The sequence below is a fragment of the Simochromis diagramma genome, unplaced genomic scaffold (genome assembly GCF_900408965.1).
Source record: "Simochromis diagramma unplaced genomic scaffold, fSimDia1.1 OVJJ01000463.1, whole genome shotgun sequence".
Classification (NCBI taxonomy): domain Eukaryota; kingdom Metazoa; phylum Chordata; class Actinopteri; order Cichliformes; family Cichlidae; genus Simochromis; species Simochromis diagramma.
The window spans coordinates 1,409,671-1,436,923 of record NW_024386941.1 but is presented as its reverse complement, the minus strand read 5'-3'; the positions used below and the strand labels follow the sequence as shown (position 1 = coordinate 1,436,923).

The 27,253-nt window shown below is 40.4% G+C and overlaps 1 protein-coding gene across 4 annotated transcripts; it reads right to left on the bottom strand.

The window, feature by feature from the left end:
- Positions 1 to 897: 897 nt before the first annotated feature.
- galnt17 (polypeptide N-acetylgalactosaminyltransferase 17) lies at positions 898 to 22,987 on the bottom strand. 4 transcript variants are annotated; one of them, XM_040037782.1, is made up of 13 exons: positions 22,179 to 22,987; positions 21,970 to 22,070; positions 21,355 to 21,858; positions 20,099 to 20,282; positions 15,092 to 15,258; positions 10,244 to 10,418; positions 9,173 to 9,370; positions 8,556 to 8,673; positions 4,592 to 4,777; positions 4,285 to 4,422; positions 3,845 to 3,940; positions 2,170 to 2,331; positions 898 to 1,234 (listed from the first exon to the last, which is right to left on the bottom strand). In XM_040037782.1, exons 3-13 carry the CDS (start codon positions 21,596 to 21,598, stop codon positions 1,100 to 1,102), a joined length of 1,803 nt encoding a protein of 600 aa, XP_039893716.1. In that variant the 5' UTR covers positions 21,599 to 21,858; positions 21,970 to 22,070; positions 22,179 to 22,987; the 3' UTR covers positions 898 to 1,099. The 4 variants fall into 4 exon arrangements, with proteins under 4 accessions (XP_039893716.1, XP_039893715.1, XP_039893714.1 ...); XM_040037781.1 differs by having other exon boundaries at positions 21,970 to 22,066; XM_040037780.1 differs by having other exon boundaries at positions 21,970 to 22,987.
- Between the last annotated feature and the right edge of the window lie 4,266 nt (positions 22,988 to 27,253).

Genomic DNA, 27,253 nt, shown 5'->3' with positions numbered 1-27,253 from the left:
CATGCTACGAGATATATTGCATCTGATGCTACAGAATGCTTGGTGGAAAAATAGCAATAAAAGTCAGAATCCATAAAACATAGAAGTGAGATTTAGCCCAGAGTCCTTGTTGGGGTGATTTGAAAAAAAACAAAGTACACCAAGTAATATTTTTAGCATATTTTTCTTCAAATTATAAATATTTACAAGGATTTGAATTTTCTGAAAAACATAAGAATCACTTTTCAGGCATTTTTGCTAAACTGTGTAAAATTTTCTCCTGTCACGAGTAGCCATTCCTTAATTTCTAAGTACCATAGACCAGAGGTCCCCAACCCCTTGCCATGCACTGGTACCGGTCCGTGAGTCGTTTGGTACCGGGCCGCGAGTGTTGAGGTTCAGGTGTGCAATTTATGGTTTACCGGGGGTTTTTTCTTCGTTTTATCGTTCATATTTATTGTTTTTATCGTTACCTCAGTTCCCCTCTGTCTTTGCCCGTGTGTTATGAACACATTTGAGTTATTTAGGGCCGGTCCGTGGCACAAAAAAGGTTGAGGACCGCAGCCATAGACTAAAACCATCATGACGTTGAAAACTACAAATGTAGTTTGATCAGTGCATATAACTGAAATTTAATTCCAGGTATTTTATTGTTTTTTTTTTTTAATATCTCAAAAGACAAAGTACGTCAGTAAGAATGAAATATTGCAGAAAGACTGATGGAAGATGGAAACTTTTTTTCCCCTTCACATAAGAAAGAACACGCTTTTGGTCGATTAAATGTCTACTAAAACTTAAACACTGTAAAGAAGTGGCACACAGGAATTATGGCAACATCACATTGAAAGTTTGTAAAATTCATATAGAGAAATGGTCCTCATGCTAAACTTTCACCACGTTGAATGTCCATGTTTTTTAAAAAAAACTAACAAAAACAAAAAAACATCAATTGTTTCCAAACCACCTCATCACTCGTCTCCTTAAAGCCATCTATTTTTGAGTCTTATTTCAAAAGCTAAGGAGCCCCCGCATCATTGATTGTCCACTGGCCAAGGTAACGTCAGGTGACAGCTCTTGGAAATAGCCTTTGTAATTGGTCCCAATGAAACTGGCCAGGCGATCACTGCTTCATAGTGTTCTTGATGGTCCACCTCTGCCCCGAGCAGGGCTGCAGGACCAGCAGGTGGCCGAAGTAAACATTAGCCGGCACCACCTCCAGACAGCGTCCAGTAGCCCGATTTATGATCGATTCGTTCTGCAAGGCAGAAGGAGATACAATACTTTGGTTTTAACAGATTTCACAGATGGTCTGTGAACAATGCGTGATGGTGACAGAACAGTATGTAACCAGACCAGGCCTTATGTGAACTGTTGCAACCTCTTTCTTAAACAAATGGCATTAACTTTTTACCTCACATCTATATAAAATAAGTAAGGTCTCCCTATTTCCCTAAGACTTCTACGTCTGCAGGACTCTTCACTGCTTGTCCTGCTGTGTGACAAAGAATCGATGTGGCAGAAGGTCTGCAGCATCACTGTTCAAGCTCTCCTCTTCCCGTGCAAAGACAGCTACAGGCTGTAACTCTTTAGTTTTTAAAGGTTACCCAAACAGAACTAAAAGACCAACGGAAAATTGACTTACAAAAGGTTTTTCACATTAAAAGAAAAAGAGAATCAATGCCAAAGTAAAAGGTATATTGAGTCGCTTGTTACCCTTTAAGCAGTCTGGGTTTAGTTGTCTTAAAAGGAGCCCTTATTTTCTAGCATAAATATAATTTTACAACAGTTATTGTTCATATTAATCATAGCCAAAGTCTCAGTTTATGTGCAAATAATCCCCGTTAACCAGACTGCTTTGATTTCAGTAATAGCAGAGATGATATCCTAATATAGTCATCACAAACAGACAGATCTATCTGTGAAGTCCTACTGGCCCCGGTGTTAAAACCTTCTGTTTGTGAGGGTTTTAACACAAAGAAAGGTGGCTTCAACGGAGGTATTCGGAATATAAAGGCGGTTCTGTCAGATAAAGCATGAACTATGGGGCTGCAGCAATGCTGAGTATAAGAGAAATGAAGATTCATGCAAAGCTACTATACTTTTCCTCTCAACTCTATGCCAGTAAATTTTAGTTTTTCTTATAAACACTCAGTTATATCATTGAAAAAGAGATTTCTTTACACTTCTGACCTGAGAGAAATGCCATGTCTTCTGTTTCACGTTGGTCACCTTTTCACAGTTGAGGAGCTGAGGAAAGTTGCTGATCTGATCGTCCACCACACAACGAGTGTCCTCACCAGTGCTGCCTAGGGGTCCCAGAAACAGCTGACCTTCTTTAGTGTAGCGTCCTAACTAAGAGGAAAACAGATACGTCACACATACAGTAAACGGAAAGTTACTGAACTGGCTGAGTGAATACTGTTCTCTGTATTAGCTAACGGTGAAATAAGTATGTGATGATGTACAAGTTGAAGGTAAACTAGCAGGAATTTTCCTTGATTATGCAAGCTGTTGGGTTTTTTTTTGCTTGCTTTGAACAAGAGGATGGTGTTGTTCTCAATACTGCTGAGAGGCAAAACATGTCTTTGTTCTTCACTGAGTGCTAAACACAAAGATTTTCCTGTACATCACTGCTAATCACAGTGTTGTTTCAGCAGAGTTCTAACCCACATATAGCCCTAACATTTTATATACACCAAATTCTGCAGTTTTCTCAACTTAACAGAAAGAAAAAACAGGAGTCAGATTCTGCCCGCTCTGTTTTCTAACCTTTGTGTCTTTCACTTCAGCTTTTTCGTTCAGATTAATAGTAACTTCCACTTTAGCAGTGCAGATAAAACAGTTCCTTTGGTTGCATCTAAAGCTCTGAGGCTTTGAGTGTGCTGACGATAAAGACTGATTGGGAAATTGTTTATATCGCATTCTGTTCCTAAAAAAGCATGAATAGTGGTTGCAATGCCTTGCAAAAGATATAAAGATAAAGCTTTCCATCAACCACCCAGTCAGCCCAGTTTGGGTCTTTTTGCAGAGTAACTGCATCCTGTTTGCAGTACATCATACAAAAGTCAGGTGATTTAACAGCGTTTGGACTTAAAATCTTAAAAAATCCCACTTGTGGTCCCTAGATGTCACTGCTTCTTCTTAAGAACAGAGTATTTATTAAAAATGTTTTTCTAGTATCTCTGACCACTACAAGTTACATTCACCTTTTCACAGATATTCATATCGCACTTTATTTTATGCACTTATGTGCTTTATCTGTTTTGCATACACACCTAAAGCCAGTCACCATTTAACCTAACGTGCATGTCATCGGACTGTGGGAGGAAGCCGGACTACCTGGAGAGAACCCACGCTAAGACACCATGGGGTCGCTTTTATCTCCGTGGAAGTGCAAGTGTGAAAAACTGGTGGTCTAATAAAAAATGAAGACTTTTTGTTCCATGAAAAGGATAACTTTAAAAAATGCAACTGAAGCATGTCTTGTGAAGAAAGTGTGATGCGGCACTCATTTTTCCAGAATTGAATTGAAATTTTAGCTCTTTTAGCATTTTACCACTGAAGCCTTGACTTTCTGCCTAAAGCACCTGTTTACCACTGTGAGCTAAAAAGAGAGGCCCTTAGGGCTGAAGGGATGAAGAGCTGACACTGGCTGACTCAGGGCTTCAACACAAAAAGTGCAAGACACAATTTTATTCTGACAGCAGAACTCGCTCCTTGGAGGATTTCAGCTGAGCCTGTGATTGAGACACAGCTGCAAATCACATCACCGGAGAAGCTCACTGTATGTTTTCATGAGAAAGCAAAGCAACTGGAAAAAGATGGAGTATACTCTTTAGTATGGTGGTGAGGAAGAGTGTTGTACCTGAGGACCCCACCCATGGCATGGGTGCAGGGTGGCTGTGTGGTTCTCCTTCACACCCTGATCCATACACAGGTGGCTTGCTTTAGAATTGCGGACCTTAAATACACAAAAAGAGAGTCAGACATAATTCATAAAATATGAATATTCCCCAAAATAATTACTGATTAAAAATGTATAAAGGCTAAAAACAAGGATGTGTCAGTGTGGATCAGACAAAGTTCTAAATCTCATTTATTTTCTATTAACAGCTGAGAAGATGTGGATGTCCATGCTCTCTGAGTCCCTGCTTTCTTGTTATATTTTGGTCTGTGGAGGAGATACAAGTTTCTTAGGACTTTGTGTAAGTCTCATTTATTTAATTTCAGTGGTTTAATTTGTACATCAGATCTTACATCTACAAACTGTTACTTTTTCCTGTGTCTTTGTCCTTCATGGCTCACCTCACCGTAGAACAGCGTATCGTTGTACCTCCTCATCTCTGGGTAAACGTTGTCTAGGTACCAGTGAAAGCTCTTACATTGCAGACTCTTCCTCAGTGCAACCCTCTGTGATATGTCTCCGTAATCAATACCGTGGTTCTGCAAGAGCAAAGGAAGTTATTATGCCTAAAGTCTCTACATAAATTGTGGAACCAAAAGAAAAACTGTTTGGCTCTGAACATGGACATCTGATAGTCACAAACAGACAAGCATGACTGACAGCATCCTCTCTAGGAGAGATCATGCTGCAGAAAAATGCCGTTCTCACCTCCATGGGGATGTTCCAGGCCAGGTAGACATTGGACTTGTACTCATCCATCCAGACCTCTGCCACACGCAGGGCATTACGGCGTGTGTGGAAAGCTATGTTACTGTGGTAAGGTTTCTTCATTCGTGCAATATGAGCCACTCTGGAGCAAGGCAGCACCTCCATACTGCCTCCACACAGCCACACCTGTGGGTAGTAGGAGTATGAATTAAAGCTCACAATAATATACTGCTGGCTGCTGGGCAGCAGGAAATATAAATAGGCAGATGCACAGTCGCCGCGATGTCCTGATTTATAAAGTCAATTACAGCTAACAGCTGGAGCATAGAGCACCTGGAAGGACGTGTTTTCTTTGTGCTGGAACTAATGAAAGCTATATCTGTACATTTAACAGTCCTTCTCAGTTTTTCTTCTTGTTTTCTGTTATATAAAAAATATCTAATTGTTGCTTTTATTCATTTTTTTCTAGCCAACCTTAAGGGGCATCAAGAGGAGCTGAGGTTTTCGGCACTTCAGCACTGGGTTAACTTTTAAGCTCCAACTGTGAGTATACATACATAAATGCATGTTTTTTTTACTTATATTGTTTGCTGTGACAACGTATCATCCAGAGCACTCTCCCAGTCAGCGAATACACCATGATGATTCCAGGCATGTCATTAAAGATCAACAAGAAGAGACGGTCAGGGCCAAAACTCATGCTTGAAATGTGGCCAAAACATCTTCTACAGTTCACCATGCTATTTCCCAGCTTTGATGTAGGACAGCGGGCCAGAACAATAAGACATGAATGCTAGCATAGCCCCAAGAGCTACACAACAACAGCTTGGTCAAATGATTAAAGTTACTATTGCAACCCTTAATAATAATAATAATAATAAATTTTATTTGAAAGCGCCTTTCAGAACACTCAAGGACACTGTACACGGCAGAATAAAAAAAGAAGCATAAAAGCAAGCAGTTTACACAATCATAAAAGCATAAGACAACAAGTGAGTTTTGAGTTGGGACTTAAAGAGAGAGACGGAAGAGATATTTCTTAAATCAGGAGGTAGGGAATTCCAGAGTCGTGGAGCAGAGCAGCTGAAAGCCCTGCTCCCCATGGTGGCAAGACGGGGGGAGGGGACGGAGAGTGAAAGGGAAGAAGAAGATCTAAGACATCGAGATGGGGAGGTGATCTGAACCAGATCAGAGAGATATGGAGGAGAGAGATGATGAATAGCCTTAAATGTGTACAAGAGTATTTCTTCTTCTGCCACTGCTGACCTGACCAAGATTCGTTCCTTTTGTTGCTTCTCATTAACAGAGGTCAAAGAAAGTTTAATGATAAAGTAGAGAACTACTGGACATCATTCATTTTTGGTGCTAAAGGTTTAAGAATTAACTGCAGCAGAAGAGCTTCACCTGCTTGTGAAGTGGTTTAGAAAATAAACCTCAGAGCATGAAGGTTGAATCAATTATCTCCTCATACAAACCACCCAGCAGCTGAGCTGAAAATGATATCAGAATGGCTAGAACAATGTTATGGCGCATCTAAATCTACTGAAACAGCTCTTAATGCAAAACTTTAAAAAAGAGCTTTTTGACCTAGCAGATTTGCTATTGAAGAAATAGGAAGCTGAACAAGATAACTTCCTCCCAGTATCCTCTCTGGAAACAGCCAGTGGTACTCATCCCTTTTTCCGAAAGCTTCTACACAACCTCAGGAAAAATGGACATGCCCAAATAAGGGCATCATGTAGCTATAATCTCTAAGTTGATCAGTGGTGGAATCCAAATTTGGAATGACCTAGCTGTAATCCTTACTTCATTCACAATGATAGCCATCAAAATCAGCAGGTCAAGACTGAGGTATCCTCTGCAGGTTTGGAGAACAAATGTGCAAAGCCAGCAACTGACCAATTAGGAACTATCCCAGCCACAGAAAAACACAGCCCTTAAACAAACACAGAGGCTTCAGAGGAAAACCCCTTGAAGAACAGATGAGAACAGGACATGGTGCTGTGAATTCATTCATGCAGGACTGTGAGTGAGATCAAACCACTGGACCCTGAATTGACCTCTCACTGTTAGGTAGAATTGTTGTGCACATCCACAAGCTTCAAAAGGAGATTAACTGCTCTCATAATGAATAATTTACCGAGAAAGTGGATCTCGGCAGGGTACTCACAGAAGAACTGAGCATCAAAATGGAAAAGAAAGAAGATTTAAGACACGTTAGGCATGGTTGTTGTTGACAGAAGGACTGGTCTGAGTATTTTGGAAACTCCTGATCTACTAGGATATTTCTGTATTACCATCTCTAGGGTTATCCCAAGGGATGGTCCAAAAAAGAGGAAATATCCAATGAGAGACAGTTCTCAGGGTGAAAATATCTTGTTGATACCAGACCCGACCAGAGACTGCTTTGAGCTGATAAGAAGGCAACAGTAAAACAGATAACTTCTTCTTAAAAACCACTTTTGCATTACTTTGAACCGTGAACCTTGAAGAATTTGGGCTAGAGCAGCAGAGGACCATATCAGGTGCTACTCTTGTGAGCTAACAGGAAAGTAGTTTCTTGAATATGACAATGAGTCCAATGGTTTCAAATGGCCTCCACAGTCAGGGGATCTCAATCAGATAGATCACCGTTGGTATATGGTGCAATGGGAGATTCCCATCGTGAATGCACAGCTGACAAATCTGCATCAACTGCATGAGGCCATCATGCCAAGATCAATCTTTGAGGAATGTTTCCAGTACTTTGTTGAATCTATGCCATGAAGAATTAAAACAGCTCTGAAGGCAAAAGAGTGTCCAACCTAATACTGACAAGGTGTATCTAATAAAGTATCTGCTGAGTGTGTCCAACCCACGAGCCTTCTGCTGTGAACATAATGAAGACGTGGATATCCAAGCTATCTGAACCCATGTCAAAGTGATGTGAGCGTAACAGAAACTTCAAACTGACAGGTCGCCAAACAATTGCACAGATGCAACCTATTTCACTCCTGACAAACATTCCTACTGGATAAAAAGTAGGTCCGTCAGTCTTTCTTCACACTGGGAACAATATGAAACATGTTCCATCCACAGATAAGCAGCACTACAAACAGAAAATGGGCACATAGGTTTTAAAGATAACCTATGTGTTTCTGTTACCCAAGGACACGGGTGCTAACCAACAGAGGGTATGCCAAAAAAAAACATTTTACTGCTCTCTGCCACACTCTAAGATAAATAAGCAGTACTATGATTTCATGTAAAAGATGTTGGACAACAACCATGCAAAATTGCCCCATAGAGGTGCTGATATCTACCGCTTGACATTCATTATCCCAAGAATCCTGTTAAAACCCAAACAGTCATTGATTCAAGTGCTTGTTATGACAGAGTTTCTCTGAATGAGGTCCTTCTCCCTGGACACATCCAAACAATCCTCTTGTAAGGGTTGTAGTGAAATGTAGAAATGTTGTTGTCGCAGGGCTGTTTTAGCTGTTTTATTGCATCTGTACACGTTTACTTATCTAGACTTAATTTTGGAGGGAATCTTGATATTTTTGATGACAAGATATAAGAACTTTCCATTTCAGATTCAAGTTATGACCAAGTCAACTCAAAGACAAGTTTTTGTCTTTCTAAAAATATTTGATTGTTTAGCTTGCTGGATAAAAGCCAACACACTCGGGTTGTGAAAATGTTTGACGTTATTTTTTCAGGAAAAATCTAATAACCTTGCAGAAAAACAAAAGACTCTCCAATCTCTCAAAATGTACAGAAACAAACTCCAACCTTCCTGCTCTACGTGACCTATTTATCTCCATTGCCCTGCTGTGAGCTGCTCACACAGGACTGGTCCTCCAGGACTCTTAATGGGGCCTCATTTATCAGTGGTGCCACGCTACGGTGGCCACTGCTCCACTTAAAACCTACAGGGGTAAAGAGGGAGCAGGAACAAGAGGAAACTGGGTGACACACAAACCCTGATGCCTAGTTCGATGTTCTCCCCTCCGTAGACGTCCATGCCTGAGTCGAGTAGACCGAGTTCTCCAAAGTAGTCCCGATTGGCCACAAAGGAGCATCCAATCATGGCAGGCGTCCTGCAGCCAGGAAAACACACTATCATGTGACACTGAGCGTTTGCAAACACCAGAATGTGTTTTTTGTGGCTTTATCTAATGTTTATTTTTGAGTACTTTTCTACAACCCAAATCTCCACTATGCAAAGTTTCACACTTTATATTTCAGCCTATTATGTGGAGGGTAAATCTAAACATTTTTGTGCATACTCATGCAATTTATTCTTATTTTTAATTAAAGAATGGAAGGAAATCCAATTTAACACAGATATATGGGTGATAATCAGATAATTAAAATCCTATTTTCACCACTCTCTAATTTAGGCTGTAATTTTTTTATTGCTTTAATGAAGTCTGGTTTCCCATCAGGAGCTTTTTTTCTTGTTTTCCCCTAATCTTCCCCAAAACTAAAAAAAAGGACTTGGTGGCAGTTTTATTGAAAATCTTAAAGAAGTGGAAAAAAATATGTCTCAGAAGTGTGAGATCTGTGTTCACGTTTAAATGGGAGAAGCTGGCGTACCTTATTGGTGCAGACATGTCTCCCTCCTCCCACCACTCTTTGGGTGGATTAATGTACATGCACCACAGTTCCCAGTTGTAGCCATGGCCAGAGTTCTCATAGCGCTCCACCTCGAAGGTATCGTGCTTGATGTTGTCGATTGACGGCAAGATAATCCTCTTGTGGTTTTCTTTTATTCTAGCTAGAACTGGTTCTGCCCTGAAAAAAGTGCAAACACACACACACTCACACATTTAGTTGACTTTACTTTGTGCAGAAACAAAGTTTATAACATCTTTTAAGAGCACCACTTTTTTCATCCACTTCAGTCAAATAGAAAGTTCCTTGTGTCGTCCCAGTTTTATCACTAATTCTGTTTGATTCAGCCGAGTTGAGCTCTGCAGGGTGCAGTGAGAGAACTGCACGGTATACCTTAAGTTATGCACGGAGCTCGAAAATGAGATCCACAAAAAGACATCAACAGGATGTGGCAGTTGTCTTAGCGGGGTTAATAAGGTCCCTCATTGCATGCTAATTTCTTGACAGTATTTAGCCTTTGATTCAGTTCACCACCAAGCGCTCAGCTTTTTTGAATCAGTACAAAACCTAAATTTTTTATGGTTACTAAAAATTTACTTTTTACGACAAGTTCTCCAAGAGGGGTCCTGTTTTGGTGTGTGTTTTATGTGTGCTTGTGATGTTTTTTTTAAATAAAATCCGTTCAACCTGATCCCACAGCCTCAAGTGTCTCATTTTAAAACTTCTCAGGCGTGAAATAGCTTGGCTCTTCCTTTTATGCAGCTTCAGCTATCCTTTGTCTTCTCTTTCCATGGTTTCTTTGCACTTTGTAGCACTCTTTTAACACTGATACCCAAAGCTCTATTATTGTCATTGTTGTTATCATGAATAAGTTATTCCAATGTTCATACATTTGGCAAAGATATGTTTTTTTCCAGATTTAATTTTGAGTAGATGTCATTTTTGTTTTTGAATGCTTTGTTTCACTTTAATTTACACTAAAATAAGCCTTTTTCCAAATACCAAAAATTCACTCCTGATTGTGCTTCCCGCTAGATGATAGGACCCACTCACCATGATGGGGTGAACTCCACATGGGCATCAAAAAATCCTGTCACCTCAGCAGTGGCTACCTTCCAACCCTCGATCCTGGCCCTGATCAATCCCTCTCTCTTTTGGTTCCTTACAATCTTCACCAGGCCGGGATAGCGTTTGTTCACATACTCCTCCAGTGGACCTTTCAGTTGCTCTACAGTTCAGAAAATGAAGATAACACATCAAACAAAACAAGTCAGAAATGCTTATAAAGACTGATCTTTAGTTGATCTTTGAATCTGCAGTTTAGCTTATAATCTGCACATGTATCCTTGAACAGTCTGCCAGCTGGAGTTTTCCAGTATTTGATCTGATGTCAGGACTAATAAAGCCTGAAAAGAATATATCACCATTGCAGCTAAGTTGGCGAGTTTAAGAAGAATCTCTACATGCTAAAGAAAGTGCTTGTATTTTTTTTCTTAGCTTCTCTAACATCAGATCCATTGCAGCCCTCTTTACTGAAGAAAGGAGGAAAAAAGAAAAAATGCTGTTCCAGAGTCCCCTCTGGCAGCAACAATCAAAGCCTGACACATTATGCCTAGCTTGCATAATTATTTTCATGCAATCATAATAATTGGAATTCATGTCGATAAATATGAAAGGACAGCAGAGTGAGCTTAAGCAACTATTCCCAGTATGACAACTCTTTTGTCTCACTTCTCTCACTGGCAGTCTGCACTCCTTTATAAACCTCACATCAAGCCTTAGTATTGGTTGTGTGAAACAACATGATAAGAACACAAAGGGCAACCCACTAAGCACTAAGCAGTGTTTTTTATTTTTATTTTAGGCTGTCCAGAGACAAAGAACTAAAAAAATATTCAATATACCTATGAAAATATACTCACTGTATATATATAATCAAAGCATTTCTTTAGCAAACTGCACATACTAGCCCTTTTTAAGTTCGTTGACATATGTGCACTCAAACAGGCCCAATGAGATTGAGGGTTATACCCCAATTATTTGTGTTAGGTTTGTAAGCTTTTCCAAATGAATACACAAAATCAGCAAAACCACCATAAAGAAAGCTTATTTAAATAAAGCTGATATTGGGAGAACAAAGCCCAAGGGGTGGAAAATGAGTAAAAAACCTGTGAAGCAGAGAATAACATGAGGGACTGTTGCAGAGCGCATGAGTGAAACAAGCTCACAGATGAGCTGACAAAGATTGGCAGAAATCACTTTAGAGCAGCCGGGTAATAAGGAACAGGTGAACATAGAGTGGAGCAGATAATTACGAGGAAAAACCCAAACAAATACTTTCAGACAATCCTAAAGCTCTTATTTGGTTACAGAGACCAATGTGTGAACATTTTGTCTTTACATTTTGCTTCCAAGGAACCGAACTGTCTTTTAATTCTGTAATTTATTTCACGTTCTTCAGGCTTCAGTGCAGTCCTTTATTTGTTTGTTCCTATGAATCATTCACACATAATAAAGGCACCTAACTCAAGGGACAAATTTGTTACTGGCACATTACCAGCAGCTTGTCACAAATACACAATTTGTTTCCTGCACAAAAAATGACAAAGATAACACACCAGCAAGGTGATTACCAAAGAGCTATTAGCCAAAAACTCGACATATGTCAAGAAACTAAACAAGTAGAGGACAAAAGAACTGGCAGCTTAAATAAAAACATCTACAGCAGACGAACAGAATTTGAAAGTTGTGTCCTTAAGAAATAACAAAAAACTGACACACAACCTGAGAGATGCACCTGGAATCTTATGTTTGCACGTTTCAATAAACTGCTACATCTATTTCCCATTTTCCTAGCAAAATACAAAGAAATGACGGCTTATTAGCTCATCCTATCCTAAATAACCACTAATGTATGCCAACTATTGTCACTGCTACACTATCAAAAGCTGAAAACAAACATAAAAAACATACAAATTCATCACCACAACAACACAGTTTATAAATAAAGAAATAAAGAAGCACACATACAAATAGAGAGATGACATAAAAGTTCTCACTCAGCTCCCTGCGGTGCTGTTTTAAGCTCCAACTCACTCTAAACAACACCAACGGGGGTCTACTGCTTCCTGAGCATCAACGACCGCGCCACCTTTGATCTCTCAATCAACTCATCAGCCTTTTCCCTCCGGACCAAAACACTCACAGCCCTTCTTCCTCTGTATCACACACACACACGCACGCACACACGCACACACACACACACACACACACACAGTGATACACAGAGCAACATTCCTTCAGAGAAAAACACATTTCTCGTGCTCTGTCTTCCATTTCTTTCTCTCTGTTCTCGTACTTCTTTTTTTTCACACATACTCTTCATCACAAACTCATTTCACATGCGTGTTTTTTTTCCACATACAAACATATATGGCAAGAGCATGGCGGTGGGTGTCTTGCAGGCAGTAAGAGGGGTAAGCACTATTTGTTCGCTCGCCTCGCCCTGTGCGCCACTGCAATGTCTTCCTCTTTGCGATGGATAGCTGGCTGTCAGCCAACCAGCAGTGTCAAGTGAGAGAACGCTTCAGCTGTCTCAGTCCTTTCACTCTCCCGCTGTGTAGCTCCGTGTTTCTTATACTAAGTCCCATTGTTTTATAAGAATGATTAAAATACATCTGTAAGCTGCACTGTCACACATGCTTCTTGATAATGTATAACTTGCTGCATTACCAGATGCCAAAAAGAAATTAACACTCAGACAGCACATTCATGGCTAAGACTAGTTTTTGCGATCCACATCCACACATCCACTTCCATTAAATAAAGCGATCCACATCCACAGCAAAATTTCTTCCTATTCTTTCTTTATCCGCGATGCACCACTCCACCGGGTTTTATAAAATCTCAGCAGGGAGTTATTGTGTATTCTTGCTACAGACAAACAGCACTGACAACAATCCTCTGCCAAGGTGATTCTTGGAGTATAAATTACACCAAAAAATACACAAAGAAGTCCAAAAATGTGCTAAACATGAATCACGAATGAAACTAGTTCAGAACCAAAGACCCATGTCCAATTTTCTATTTCCTGCTTGGGCAACATTTTGTAAAAACTTCAGCACACAGCACTTTTAGAAAATGATGTACCCTTTGTATAAGAATGAAATCATGTATTTGCAACACTAAAAGCCAATTGGCTTGGGGAGTGAAACTGAAAAGGTAGGGAAGTTAGAAAGTGTTGGGTGTGAGACTAAGGCGTTGTTGGCTTTGATCTTTTCATGGATTTGTTGACAGTACATGAATTAGACATTGGCAGCCTTATCCCCTAAAGCCTCGACTATCTCATCTCTTTCTTCCTGTTTCCTTGTTATTTTTCTTTGCTTTCTGTTGCTTTCCGTTCTGTTAGATTGCTTCTTCTCCCTCTTCTAGATATTCATTGCCTGCGCTCTCTCCCCTCCTCTCTGTCCGACCTCATTTATCTTAGAGCCTCCCTGTCTCTCATCCTTTCCCTTTCTTGATGCCACTTTCTCTAATAGCCTGGTTTGCTCTCTGAGCCTCTCCTTCTCATCTCCCTTTTTCTCTGTTCTTCATTGCCCCTCCTTTCACTTTGCCTGTTTTCAAACCCTTCAGCTCTCTTCATTCTTTGACCTTTTCTGTCTTCTACGTCATCCCCTCTTCTCTTATTTTTCTCCACCAACACCTCTTTATCTCTGCTGTGCCTCCCCTCTCCTTTTCACTTTTCCCGATTTATCTCCTCGCCCTCCTCTCATCCCTTGCCGTCTCTTCATCTTCTCACCCTGCCCGGTAAATATGACAGAGACATCTCTCCTGTGACATCCAATTGTGTGTTCTGCCTCTATCTGCCTGTCTGCCTCCACAAACACTTGACACCATCAGTCATCAGAAAATGCCTCTTTTCAAAAGCAATGACCACAGCTTTTGTCAAGGAGACACTCGTCCCCATGACATGCAAACACAGCCCCATCAGAAGTCTGATGCCTTTCATCCTTTAGAAACAATGTTTCAATATATCTGCATGTTTAAGTGTAACAGACATGAAAAAAGTATGAACACATGCTTTGTGTTACATTTATAGTGTGTTTGTGTCTCGTGATCTGCCCCAAATGATCAGTTAATGTACATGTCTGCATAGTTATGGTTGTTCCCACAAAAATGTGGTTTGGTGTGTTGCTATATTTAGTTTATTAAAGTCCTTTTATGTCTTGCTTTCAGCTCCTTTATCACAGTGAAGCTGGGTCAGATTAGGACACAAATTTGTCATGCCAAAGTCAAAGAGGGTAGCTCTATAGGAGACTGTGTATGCAATAATCTTCAAACAATACTGGTTTTAGAGGGCTATAATGCTTTGCCCTAGTTTCCAATGATTGTTTTGACATTTGTAAAACAAGTCTTTTGTCTGGTTGTAACTTCAATCTACAAAACTTGCTTACACAAACTCAGAAGCATTTAAAAAAGTAAAAATAAAGAAAATACTACACATATATCTAAAAACTGGAATCCTTGATGCTGACGGATTGAAATCATTTCTTTGTAACATTGACAAGAATATTTATTTTCATATGCCGATGCCTGTATGAGAAAAAGTATTCAAATATTCTCTTTTTCACTCACTAGTTTCAGTTTTATAATGTAAAACTTAATTATATAATTATATTTACGTTACATGATACTTATTGTATAAGATAATTATTTCTGGGATGCTGAATGACAATTTGATGTGTATTTTGTTGCTTTCAGTAGAAATCCTGCTGATGACTCAGTGGGTTTTAGATGGAAATTCTGTGTTTCACTCACTATAAACCATCTTCTAATCAGAGGGCGAAAAAGCCACTCTTCTTATTTGGTATTAGCTGAAGAAAATATTTAATCTATACTGACCGTCATCGCTGTTGTCATCCACCAGGATGACCTCCTTGAGCAAGTGCGCCGGTGTGTGATTGACAGCTGAGTGGACTGAGCGCAGGATCACCGACAGAGCCTCGTTGACGAAGATGAAGATGAGGGAGATTTGGGGGAGGTCTCTTGAGTAGCTGACCTTTCTACATCTGTAGAAAGACACGACACAACACCTGTAAACTACTTGCATTAAGTAATACGAGGTGTCAGTGGAGCACTAGAGTGATGGTTTGGGAAAATTAGTCTACAAAGTTATACAATTAAAAAGACAATCATGATTTTGTATTGATGAGCCCATTTACCATGATTCCTAACATTTCTGATCAATTGAATGTTATATTAAATAACAAGGAATATGCCTTTCTTTTTAAAAAATGAGGACATTTCTCAGTGAACCTTAATTTTTGAGTGCTCGCATATTTAATTTTGAATTTGTAAAAAAGACCAAACTACCTCCATAGAGCTGCTGACGTCTTGTTCAATGGGGCTGAAAGGCAGAGCAAGTGCCGCTTCCTGTTCAACTATAATCGCAAGGATTTTTTTTCCACATTGGCCTTTTAACTGCATGTGCTGTTTCAGATAGAAACCCTATTTTAAACTTGTTTTGTTTAAACAGCTCTAATGAAGCGGAAAGTGGCAGGGTGAGGCTTTGGCTCTAAGTTTAGCACATGTGGGAAAGGAAGGGGCTTCTTTTATTGTCTCCTTTTCACGTCTTTTTTTCTTTTATCGATTATCTTATTTCCTCTGTGAAATAATAGCTAATTAGAAGTTATTCTATAACAAATCCAGTGTTTTCAATTCACGAGGTTGGAGAACACTTTTTTAGGGTTTTTGGCAGGAAACCATTAGAAAACGGAAGGCAACATTAACAAGATTAACCACGAAGAACTGGGACATTTGTCACCTTTTTTCTCCTTCTGATACAATATTGCAAAAGTCTTGAGGCATCCTCATTTCTTTATATTCTGCTGGGAAAATGGGAAATAGGCAGAGCAATTCACTGAAACGTGCAAACATAAATGGAAATACAGTACATAAGGCAAAAATGTACTTGAAAGTCAATATTTGGTATGGCCACCTTTACTATCGAACATAGCCTGGACTCTCTCTTTCCTGAACACACTGCTTTAATAAATGTTGAGGTCTGGGCTCTGGGGAGGCCAATCCATGACTGATCTAGGTATACGTTTACTGCATTCACCGTGTGTTTGGGATCATTGTCGTAATTAATAAAAATATGCCTTTTCCAACTAGATGCTTTTCAGCTGGGACTGCATGATTAATGAAAATCTTAATATCTGGTTCATATTTCCATCAGCTTTCTCAAGATTCCCAACACCACTGGCTGAAACCATGGCAGAGCCTTCATCGTGTTTTACAGACGGATGTAGACACCCTCTGTTGGAGTCATATCAACAATTATTTGAACCAAAAATGTCAAATATGAATTCATAATGCTGTAAGACCTGTTGCCACTGATATAGTCCAGTTCTCGTGTAATTTACCATACCTCAGCCTTTTCTCCCTGTTTCTCTTCGCTAAAAATGGCTTCCTGACAGCCTCCCACTGAGACCATTTCTGATGAGGCTTCAGCAAACAGCAGATGGAGCCATTAAAGGGCCAGTGCATCTCTCAGGTACTTCAGGTCTTTGCTTTTCTTTATCTTTTTCTACATCTTAAGGACATGATTTTCAGATACAGTTCATCTGCTGTACAGAGTTATTTAGTCCTGCTACTTTTCCAGTTTCCTCAATTTTTTTAAGGACTCACAGCACGCCAGATTTTTGGGAACCACCTAGTTGGTTCAAAATGTTATTTTTACCTATCAAATTTTGTTATCTTTTAGATTCTTAAAGATTAAACTAAACGAAAAGAAAATCTGGCTCCTTGAAAGCAAAATGTTTTTAAAAATGAGGCATATCTGAATATTTTTTGCACTGTGCCGTATATGTGACAGAGAGGATTCCAGAAGATCCCTTAGGTTCACATGAATAAGGCTTAAAAAAAAAACTACAAACATGATCACAGTCTAGTGGAAATATAAAATGTCCAAAAACTACTTCTTCAGACAATTTGTTAACAACTTTTAATTAATGGATGTGCAGGTAAAGCTGTATGTTTGAAGAGCTTCCTAAAGAAAAGCAAGAGGCAGATTAGCCTGACGGGAACATATTTTAAACCCCTATATTACAATCATGTAGGGGATATACTGCATGTACATACACTGCAGGTAGGAGATACTACAGCAATTATGTTAATACAAATTGAGAACAGGAGGAGGCAGGGACGGTGCAATCAGCGTAACCAGTTCCAGCAGTGTGTAGGAGATAGAAGGGAACAGCATGAATGATTGCAAAAGTGGGAGTGTGAACTTGTCACTTTACAAGTACAGCTTCATTGATTAATCTGAGTATGACTGTGATTATGGCTGTAGGAGTCAGCTCATCAGCTGATGGCCATCCTAATGGCACTTATCAGACTTAACATCACTACAAACTAATGCTGTCACATCTATGATCGGTATTGATGTGCAGTACGGGTCCACTTTTATTTCTACACATGTACCACATTGCTGAAAAGAGAAGCAAGTTTAATAACCCTAGAAAAGCTGAGCAGGTTGACAGAAGATCATTTAAAATGCTGTTTTTATTTTTTCCTATTTCTGTTTCTCTTGCTCCTCTCATACTTCTCCACAATCTCCTTCAGTCAAACAGAGTAGACTCCTCTGACCCCAGCTTACATGCTGTCTATGTCTGAAAATGCCGCACCCCAACGTGCTTCACTGGCCACATTGATCGAAGCAACATAAAAGACCTTCTAGAAGAAAAATGAGGGCACTGGAATTTCATCTAGACCAAGGATCCAGTCTTTCTTGTCATCAGTGATTTTCAAAAAAAGGGTCTGTGACTTGCTTCACTATCAGCTAGCTGGAAGCTACAAACCCTTAACTAAGAATGACTGAAGACGTAATACACACGGCTGTTTGTATATGACGATAAGACATGAAGACCATACACATAGAAACGTGCAGTCATTACATAAATAAAACCATGTGCAAACGTGAGGTAAGCATTTTGTACCCAAGCACTGACTTACACATGCACATGCACACACAGCACACTGTGAATGTGTGCGCGAACGCCTGCTGACCGATGTCAAACCAAGACTTATAGTGCAACTTCATCAGATATGAGCATAAGAGGCTGGGGGAGAGTAATAAAAACTAAAAGGGGGGGACGTGAAATATATGGAAAAATGAGCCAAAGGATTCATGTATGCTGTGAAAAGCAGCTGGTACAATAAGAGAGCCACCAAAGCACATACTCGACCCAAACCTCTGCACCTCTGTGCATATACTGTTACTACCTAATACTATAGGGTTGGGATTTTCATATCAGTTTCACTGATATGATAAACTAAAAATGCAAAACTATAGCATATCGAGCACAGATGAGGCTGCCTGGGAGAGCTGCGTTACACCACTGTGCCCCCTTATAATGGCTGTGCTCTACACATGCATGGATATGATTAGACATGACTAGTCCGCTGATTGCCACACAGATGTGAATTACTCAGTTACTGTGAAGCATGAATGAAACAGCTGATACCAATCAGCTAATGCAAGGCCAACCTCAGTGCTCTATGCAAAAGTGTGGGCACTCCTGGGAAAATCACACATTTATCAATTCACTTATTCAACAAAGAGCAGTTTGACACAGCATATCTCTGATGCACACCTTTCCATGATGAACAAATTGGATCCTTGGATTCAAACAAATATCTAGACTCAGATTTGTTTGGGTTATTGCCTTAAAAACATCAAGATAAAGTCTCTCATTTTTATTATTGATATTTGATAGTTTTAGTTTTTTTTTTTTTTTTAAAACATAAAAAAAAATTAAATTTTGAGCTACCTCACAATGGTAAAGAATCCAGAACCAGGCCGACTCTAGAAGTCAATCCTTTCTACGTTAAGCCAGCCCCTTAAATTAAATTTTAATGCACATTCATGCTTCACTTTTTGAGCTATACTGCTATCAAACAAACAAACAAAACCAATGAGCAATCATTTATTCAGTTGTTAAATATACGTCACTTTTTATTTTAGGATCTTAGAAATAGGACTGGAGCATGTGCAAACATTTGGGCTGGGCTATAAAATAGTGAGAACTCATTAAGTCGTAAGGCTGGAGGCAGGTCAAAAATTCTCATCTGAAGTTCGCAGCTGATGGCATTTCCAGAGTTGATAAAATCTATGAGTCGTCGAACCTTGTGGTGACACTCAACAGCTCTGGGCTCCTCTTAACAGATGACTAAGGATCAGAAAATGAACCTATCTAATGCCTACAAAGCAGGGTGGTGCTATAAAAATATCAAAGTGCTTCCAGCTTGCAATTTCACCAGATGAAATAACATAATGAAAAGGGAGTTGAGGGGCACAGTGGAAGTTAAGACAAGATCTGCGAGAGTAGAGAAACTCTGGTGAAACTGAATATTTTCTGGGGAGAAATGAAAAACAAATCTTACATATGGTCGCAAAAAAGTCAACATCTTCAGTATGCAAGCACAACATTTGGATAATGCAGGCAATAAGTTTTAAGACTCATTAGCTGAGTATTACTGACGTGTGCGTGTGGGCTATATTTAGAAAATAAATAACACTGCATTAACATTAAAAGGTGTGTTATCTGAGACTGAATTTATTCATACATCCACACGTACATCAGTTTTTACTGGAGCAAAATAAAAATTAGGACTGTTTTCAGGGAGTTCTACATTATCCAAAGCAACTGAGACACTGATTATGGAAAAATTATGCTGCTCATGTATTTTCTTTTTAATGCTGAAACGACCCCAAGTGAAACGTCAACCGTGTCCACTGTGTTAGGCTCGAGGAGGCTATCTCAGAAGCAAAGAAAAAATGTAAAATTTGGATGACTCAACCATCTGAAGCGCAATTTAAAGTTTCCTCACTTGACTTGTACTCACTTGCTAGGCCGATGGTCTGGTATTGTGCGGTCCAGAGAAATTCTGTCACTGAGGTAGGCATTATAGCCGTACTTCTCCCTAAGGTATTTAGCGTCACTCTCCTCAGCCGGTGACAGCGTGGCGGGGAGGCCGCCTTTACCCCGACCCCCAAAGCCCTCAATCAGGCCCAGAGATTTGGACAGACCTGAGCAAGGCAAACAAGAGAAGATTACATGTCAGGATCCTTTAGTGTGCCTGAGTCACTCTCCTCTCAGTAATGCATTATACTGCCCACAGCTGATAGCCTGCCTTACCATCACAGCTCCAAACTCACATGAATATACAGTATTTTGTCAGTGGCTGTCAAAACAGGTGAACTTCTGGGCCGAGTTCATTAGAACCAGAGTTGGCACAGAGTCACAGAGAATATCTTCAATCTATGGACACAATTTACAAATAGGATGTGTGAAATATTCCCAATCCAAACCCTCCTATCCATTCTGAGGTCAGTAAGCCTTCATTTAATGATGGGGAAGAAAATTAAACTCTAAACATAGGCTAAACTACACAAGTGAAGGATTTAAAGCTTTCGCTCTTTCTGTAAGGGGGACGGAGAACAAACACATACCACACCATCCTTCACAGTGTTTGAACCTCTGTGTTGGCAAACATCCGGCATCCTGAAGACACCAGAACCCTGAAAGCTCCTTCTCGGAAGTTAACATTAAACTCTAACCTCCCGGAGTGCAATAAAAACATTGTCTTTTCAGGGATTAATTAAAGTACAATTCTGGATAACCTTACTACTGTTGCAGGGAAAATCAATTCACTGCATCCTATTGTAAACAGCCCCATGTATCCATTTAAACCCAAACCCGACACACTTGTATTTAAAATTAAATGTTTTATTGGAAACTTAATTACCATTGGTGATCTCTGCTGCTCTACGGCTGGAGTATTAAATATGCTTGGTAGTTGCTGACTCTTTCTTCAGTGGTTCAGTAGATGTAGACTTTCTAACAGAGAGCACACTCTCATCATGCATGACCCATAATTACTGAAATAATGTGAGAGGAGTGCCAGATCCAGCAGCTGACTGTTAGACAATATTAGGGACAATGCAGGGAGGCTTATTCATTAGTTTCTAACATGTCATGTCAGGGCTCCAGAGGGAGTAAAAAAAAAGTCAGACAACACTGACTTTTAACTTTTTCAGATTCCTTGAGGGAAATCAAGTTGACACGTTCTTTCACTTTAAATGTTAACGTGCTCTTTACCGTTTAGCTGCCTGTACACCACGTCCTCCAGAGAGCTGAGCCTTTTCAGCAGCACCTCATGGCTGACGCTGGGCCCCTGTGCCGTCCCGTTGCCCCGGGCTCTCTTCCCATCACCCGCGGCCTCTGGACCGGTGGTCTGGATGCTGCGTGCGTTGTTGCACTTGGCCCAGAAAGTAATGAACCCGGCAACCGCGAGCACGTTCAGCACCAGTAAGACCCTCCATCTTCTGAACACAAAAGCCATTAAAAAGTCACCAGTGTCCGGGCTTCCAGTGCGTAAGAGGTCAGGAGGAGGGACAGTCTCAGGAGAAACCTGAGGCGCGTTATAGTTACAATGCGCCAACTATGCATGCGCCCTTCACCCTGACTTCAGAGAAGTGTGACAGAAAGCAATGCTCTCAACCGCGGTGTGTGTAGCTGTCTCAGTCCGCAGCCGCAGCAGTATACACTCGCCCCGTAACGTGTCGAGATTCAGGTCTTCTTTGCCTTGCGTTGCGTGGAAAGCTGCAGAGATAATTCACATCAACAGACCTTACGAGAGCTGCAGAAACTCACAGTTTTTTTTCTCCACTTCTGAGCAAGTGCACGGATTCTCGACATAAGCTGCGCTCTTACCATTTGACACTGGGGTTATTCTAGGTTGCATCCCCCTTCTGATGAAATTCGGGGCGCCTGGCCATCGGCTTTCATCCGTGTCACCGCCACTTCGAGCCTTGCTTTACAATCATGTAAGACAAAGATACGAGCATATGTTGGGCTTGAGGAACAGATACTCCTAAATAATTTAACAGAGAGGAGAATATCAAGTGTGTCTTTTTTTTTACCCTCTCCTTTGCGTCTAACACAAGTCGGCAGTGATGCGACTGAAGCGGGCAGCGCGCAAAAAAATTCTCTCGCGGATGCTCAATGAAAACCTTCTTAATGTTCACTCCAAATTTCTGCTCCTTGTCTTGTTCGCACGTCGTCTTTTACTCCCGACACTCGTTAATCACAGTGAAACGTAACTGAGGAGACTGTGCGGATAATGAGCGGAGGGCAGCGATTCCGGGGATGCAGCATCCTCTCCCCGGTGAAGGTAGTCCGGAAACGCAGCAGCGGCAGCAGAAGCAAAGAAAAACGACGCTTTCTTGTTATTCTCTAAGCGCTTCTTGTTTGTTGTGCTCTGTTATTTCCTCTAATTCTCCCTACAGTGTGTACAGCCCTCATCAGGAACGCAGGAATCAATCCGGCAACGTTTCACTTACAGCAGGTCAGGGTGGTGGTGGGTGGGGTGTCTGCTTACTGGCACCCAATTAGCTGCAATTATCCAACATTAAATACTGGATTTTACAGCGGGTCACAAAACGTGGCACAGTTTTTATTGATAATTTCACCACAGGAGTCTGAACAGTTTTTTCTCTTTCTTTTACACATCTGTTTCACACATGTTAAAATCACAAAGCCCGAATAGACAGTAACCCAGTTCTGCTTCTATACTAAATTCTCTCACGTGGCGTTCCTGTTATTTTCTCTAGTTCTCGGTTTAAAATAAGATCTTCCACTACTGAGCAGGTGAAATGAGAAACCAGCAATATAATTATAGTAGCCTGTGTTATTATGATTTTTATTGTAACACAACTGCAAAAAAAAATGTCTTCTAATTTTACGCATAAAGTCAGTAAATTTAAATATAAAAAATGAAAGCTGACTACATTTTATCGACACATTTTGGATGGTGTTTTGCAGGCGCTGCCTAATTACATCCTAAGGAACTTGGAAAGAAAACCGACTGTACTTCTTTAAGTTTCTTGAATACGTTTCACCCTCTCATCCCAGAACCATCTTCAGTTATAAGACCAAATGGCGGAGAGCAGGTGTTTAAGTCCAAGTAGAAGTTCACCCATTATTCACGTGTCTCATCACATGAGCCGAGGTGGGAAAAGGGTGTGGGTCATTGTCGGCAAAGGTTTCCCGTAAAAACATTGTGAGACCTTGCCTCACCCTATCATGTGACTTCTTGAGATCAGCTGATGCAAGATGTCACATCTGCTCATGATCACCTTTCTGGTCGTTTTATATTTTTCCATTTCTACATAACTGCAGAAACAGTTGTCACTTTCTCACAAAGCTCTTGCTGATGGTCTTGCAGCCCATTTCAGCCTTTGCAGGTTGATCTAGTCCCTGATGTCCTGTGATAGCTCTTTGGTCTTGACTATGTTGGTGAAGAGGTTGGAATGTAAGAATCTGATTCTCACAGGTGTGTTTTATCCATGTAACAAGCTGGCATCAGGAGTATCAATAACTGATTGAGTGATTGATTGAAATCTCTGTGCCACGTGGGCAATCTGTGGGAGTCAGAATTCTGGCTGGGATGTAACAACACTTATTTCACTCAATGACATGTTTTTTTCTGGATTTTTGGTCTCTCGTGGTCTTGGAGTGTCTCTCTTCATTAAAATTAAATACCAAAAAAGTTAGCGACTATTCATTTAAGCTAGCAAACTTCCAAATGTCTTTTTTTTTTAAAACAAAATGAAGACTACATAATTTTAATATGTTTTTTTAAGTGAAGTCTATTAGCATTATGTGATGGTTAAATAACATGTAATATTTGATCTTGATCTTCATGATTACTTTTTGCTGCTCCTTATTCTGGTATTTACTGCATGTACTGTATCATGGGCTTAATTTATATATGTTTTTTCTGAGATATGTACAGATAAAAAAATACAGTTAATCATTTATAATCAAGCTATAAAATAGCAAAAAGGGTTCTATCCTTTTTTATCTTGTACTAGTGGTTCCCAAACTGTAGGGCACAGCATTAGTTGAGCACAGAGTCAATGCAGCGGGTTCATGGATGATCAGGACCCAAACTAAGCTGAATGAATATGCTTTATGACTTTACCCCACCCCCACCCTCCCCGTACACCACTGAATGTGCCAAACCCAAATTCAGATAATCAGAAAGAAAACCACACTGAGGTAGTTTACTTGTAGATGTACTGTTGAATTAAAGCAATAAAAACACAGCACTGTGAGCTTGTGCAGAAATGGGTCACCCAGATAGCTGGTATGAATCAAGAAGCTTGGTAACTCTGCAGCTTACTGAGAGACACGCCAACTGTGATCTGCAGGCAACTTGTGAGAAGAGAGTGTCTGTATGCGTATGTGAAACCGAGAAAGACCGAGAAAAAGAGAGACCTAGTGAGTTCAAAACCAACGCTAGATAGTGTGAGACGAATCAAGAGACAAATGGAAAAAAACATCAAGGGAAAAGCAGAGAAGAGCATCAGTGAGATGCACAGAGGAAAGGGGAAAAGAGAGTTTTTAGAAAAGGTGGGTGGAGAGACACTGGGGAGGAATCAAAATTCAAAGGAAAAAAATTCCTAAAGCAGTAGAGAGAGACACGCTGAGATGGAGGGGAGAACAAAAGACAGGAATGTAAAAGGGAGAGATTGTGTGACAGCAACACAGAAGGCAACTGGGTGCAAAAAAAGTAGGTGTAAGAGTAGACTTGACTTGATATTAGAGGAACGAGTGAGCATGATAGGCTCAACTCAAGGACTCCCGTCAGCCCCTCAAGTTGCTGTCGAGAAGCTAGTCAAGTGGTGGACAGTTCAGGGCTGAAGCAGACAAGTTGAAGCAAATATCACCACCGAAAAAGAATAAAGACTCTAAGCTGGCTGTGCTCGAGGGAGCCAATCAATTCCATGTTTTTACGTGTCTGTCAGTGTTTATGTTTGCTTTATTTGCCTCGCTATCTTTAGAGCGTGCACTACATTTTGTTGTGAGCAAACACATTTCCCTGGCTGGTCTTGCAGTGCAGTCTGAGCTGAGCGTATACACCAGAAAGAGAGGCTGAAAAGAAATCTAACACTAGGCAGGCAGTTTTTAAACATACAAGGTGCATTCTGCAAAGTTCAGTTTCAGATTTGGAAAACCACTCCAATGTACACACAGACATAACGCACTCATCACATATTCATATAATAAAGAGCACTGATGCATTAGCCTACTGCAGAACACAGGTATCGTACTGTATACGTCACAGAATATTGAAATACACAGTTACTGGAGTTTATATACTGTGTGCTACATAATGAACACAAGCAGGACTAAAAGAAAGAATAGTTCACTAGTATTACAAGATTGTGCAAATACTAGTGTTATTAGTATTTGCACACTGTATACATTTATAATCTTCCATCTCTAGAGCTTTTTATACATTTTTTCAAAGTAGGGGTAATCTTTGTATGAAAAAGACTTATTTTAGACTACATGTGCCTATATTTACAGACAGTGCAAAACCATTCCTATTATTTGATTGACCACATATCAAAACTGTGTGTTTGAAAAACATTTCCTGCATCAGGAATCTTTTGCTTATTGTTTCTTTAATCAAAATAACTAAAAAAATACCCGCGTTGGCGTGCAGGACTGTTGACCGTGAAAAAGGATGGTCCACATCGTTCTACTGCGGGGCAGGGAAGAAGAAGCAGAGAACAAAATCAGCAGGAAACTATGTGAGGTTAAGGGTGGACTTGGAGTGATAAGGGAGATTTCACCCCAGTATGTAACTCTGGCACACGGGTGACATAACTGTTCTAAAAGTTATCCCTGGGCTTATACCTCTGCACATGTTAATACCATTCTCCACGAGACTTTACGAGTTGCTGAGCAGGATTTGAGTGTGATGAAGTTAATCACAGTGCAGTGGGGAGGGGGAAGAGTCATTAAAAAAATGAGAGCTTCCTCTTTTAGCATGGGCTTATTTCATTTATGCAGTGGCGCTGGTCCCGTGGGACTCTATCGTGATCTCGGCTGGCTTTGGCAGATGCAAAGACAAATTGACCTTCACGCCGGATCGACTGGAGTGGGTGTTTCTTTTCTAGTGGATCAGAGTGGGTATGCAGAATGTGTTAGCCAGGTGGCCCTGCTTGGCTAATAAGCACAGTCAGAGAGCTGACGGGTATTTTAGGCTAGTCACTACCAGGTTCTTTGGCCACTTACAAAAGAAATTTTATGGTGTGTTTGGTCACCGGTGGTTTGAAATTGACCCACAAGGCAACACATAAAATGATTTTATATAAAAAAAAAATCACATATCTAACACTCCAAACCTTTGATTTAGGATCATCTGCTTTGTGTGTATGTATCGCTGAACCTCTCTAAATCCTCAGCCGAACTCAGCCTCCGTGGGTGAATCAGGAGATGAGCATTTCTTACTGTTTCCTCTCTAATGCTCAGTGACAGTGTCACAGCAGGTGGAGCTCTTCACAGAACTAATCAGTCAGATCTGTTAACAGAGGAGGTGCGATGTGAGATGACGAACTGAAACAGAACCGCCAACATGCCAACAACTGCCTTTAATGTGCACCCGCGGTCCAGACAGACAACTCAGGCACCTCTTCCTCGTCCCCATCCTGTCATCCCCTCTGTCACTCTTCAGCCTCACTCATTCATGTTCTGCCAGGCCCCCTCTGCACCGTTCAGCTCCCACGCTCCTCTTGGCAGGTTGCAAAAATCAATCTATGTAAACTGTCAGCACACATCTGATATAAAAATATTTAAATCCACCTACTGTGATAGTGAGCCCGGATGTGTAATGCCCAACCTTTTGAACCTCTCACCACTTGAAATGGTAAGACTTTATCAAATCTACTGTAATATTATGGTTTTGGACCCATGTGGGCTGAGGTATGGTTCGTTGGGTTTCTTAGCTCTAATTTTTAAGCTGTCCTACTTCCCATCATGCCTCAGGGTTTTAAGGGGAAATCTGAGCCAGCAATGTACTTCTTAAACGTTCCCTCCTAACTTTACTTACAGACAGCATCAGTCTAGCTCGGTGCCTTTTTACAAAGGTTAGAGTATTATGGTGTTGGATTTGTTTTGTTTAAAAAAATTACACATAACTCCA

Bases quoted from the DNA above. Each gene is read 5' to 3' on its own strand.
- galnt17 (XM_040037779.1), bottom strand. From the start codon at position 21,598: ATGGCTTTTGTGTTCAGAAGATGGAGGGTCTTACTGGTGCTGAACGTG. The intron at 10,419-15,091 runs GTCAGTATAGAT...TCTGAACTGTAG, and splicing joins GGATGACAACAGCGATGACG to AGCAACTGAAAGGTCCACTG. The intron at 1,235-2,169 runs GTCAGAAGTGTA...TCTGCCTTGCAG, and splicing joins AGACATGGCATTTCTCTCAG to AACGAATCGATCATAAATCG.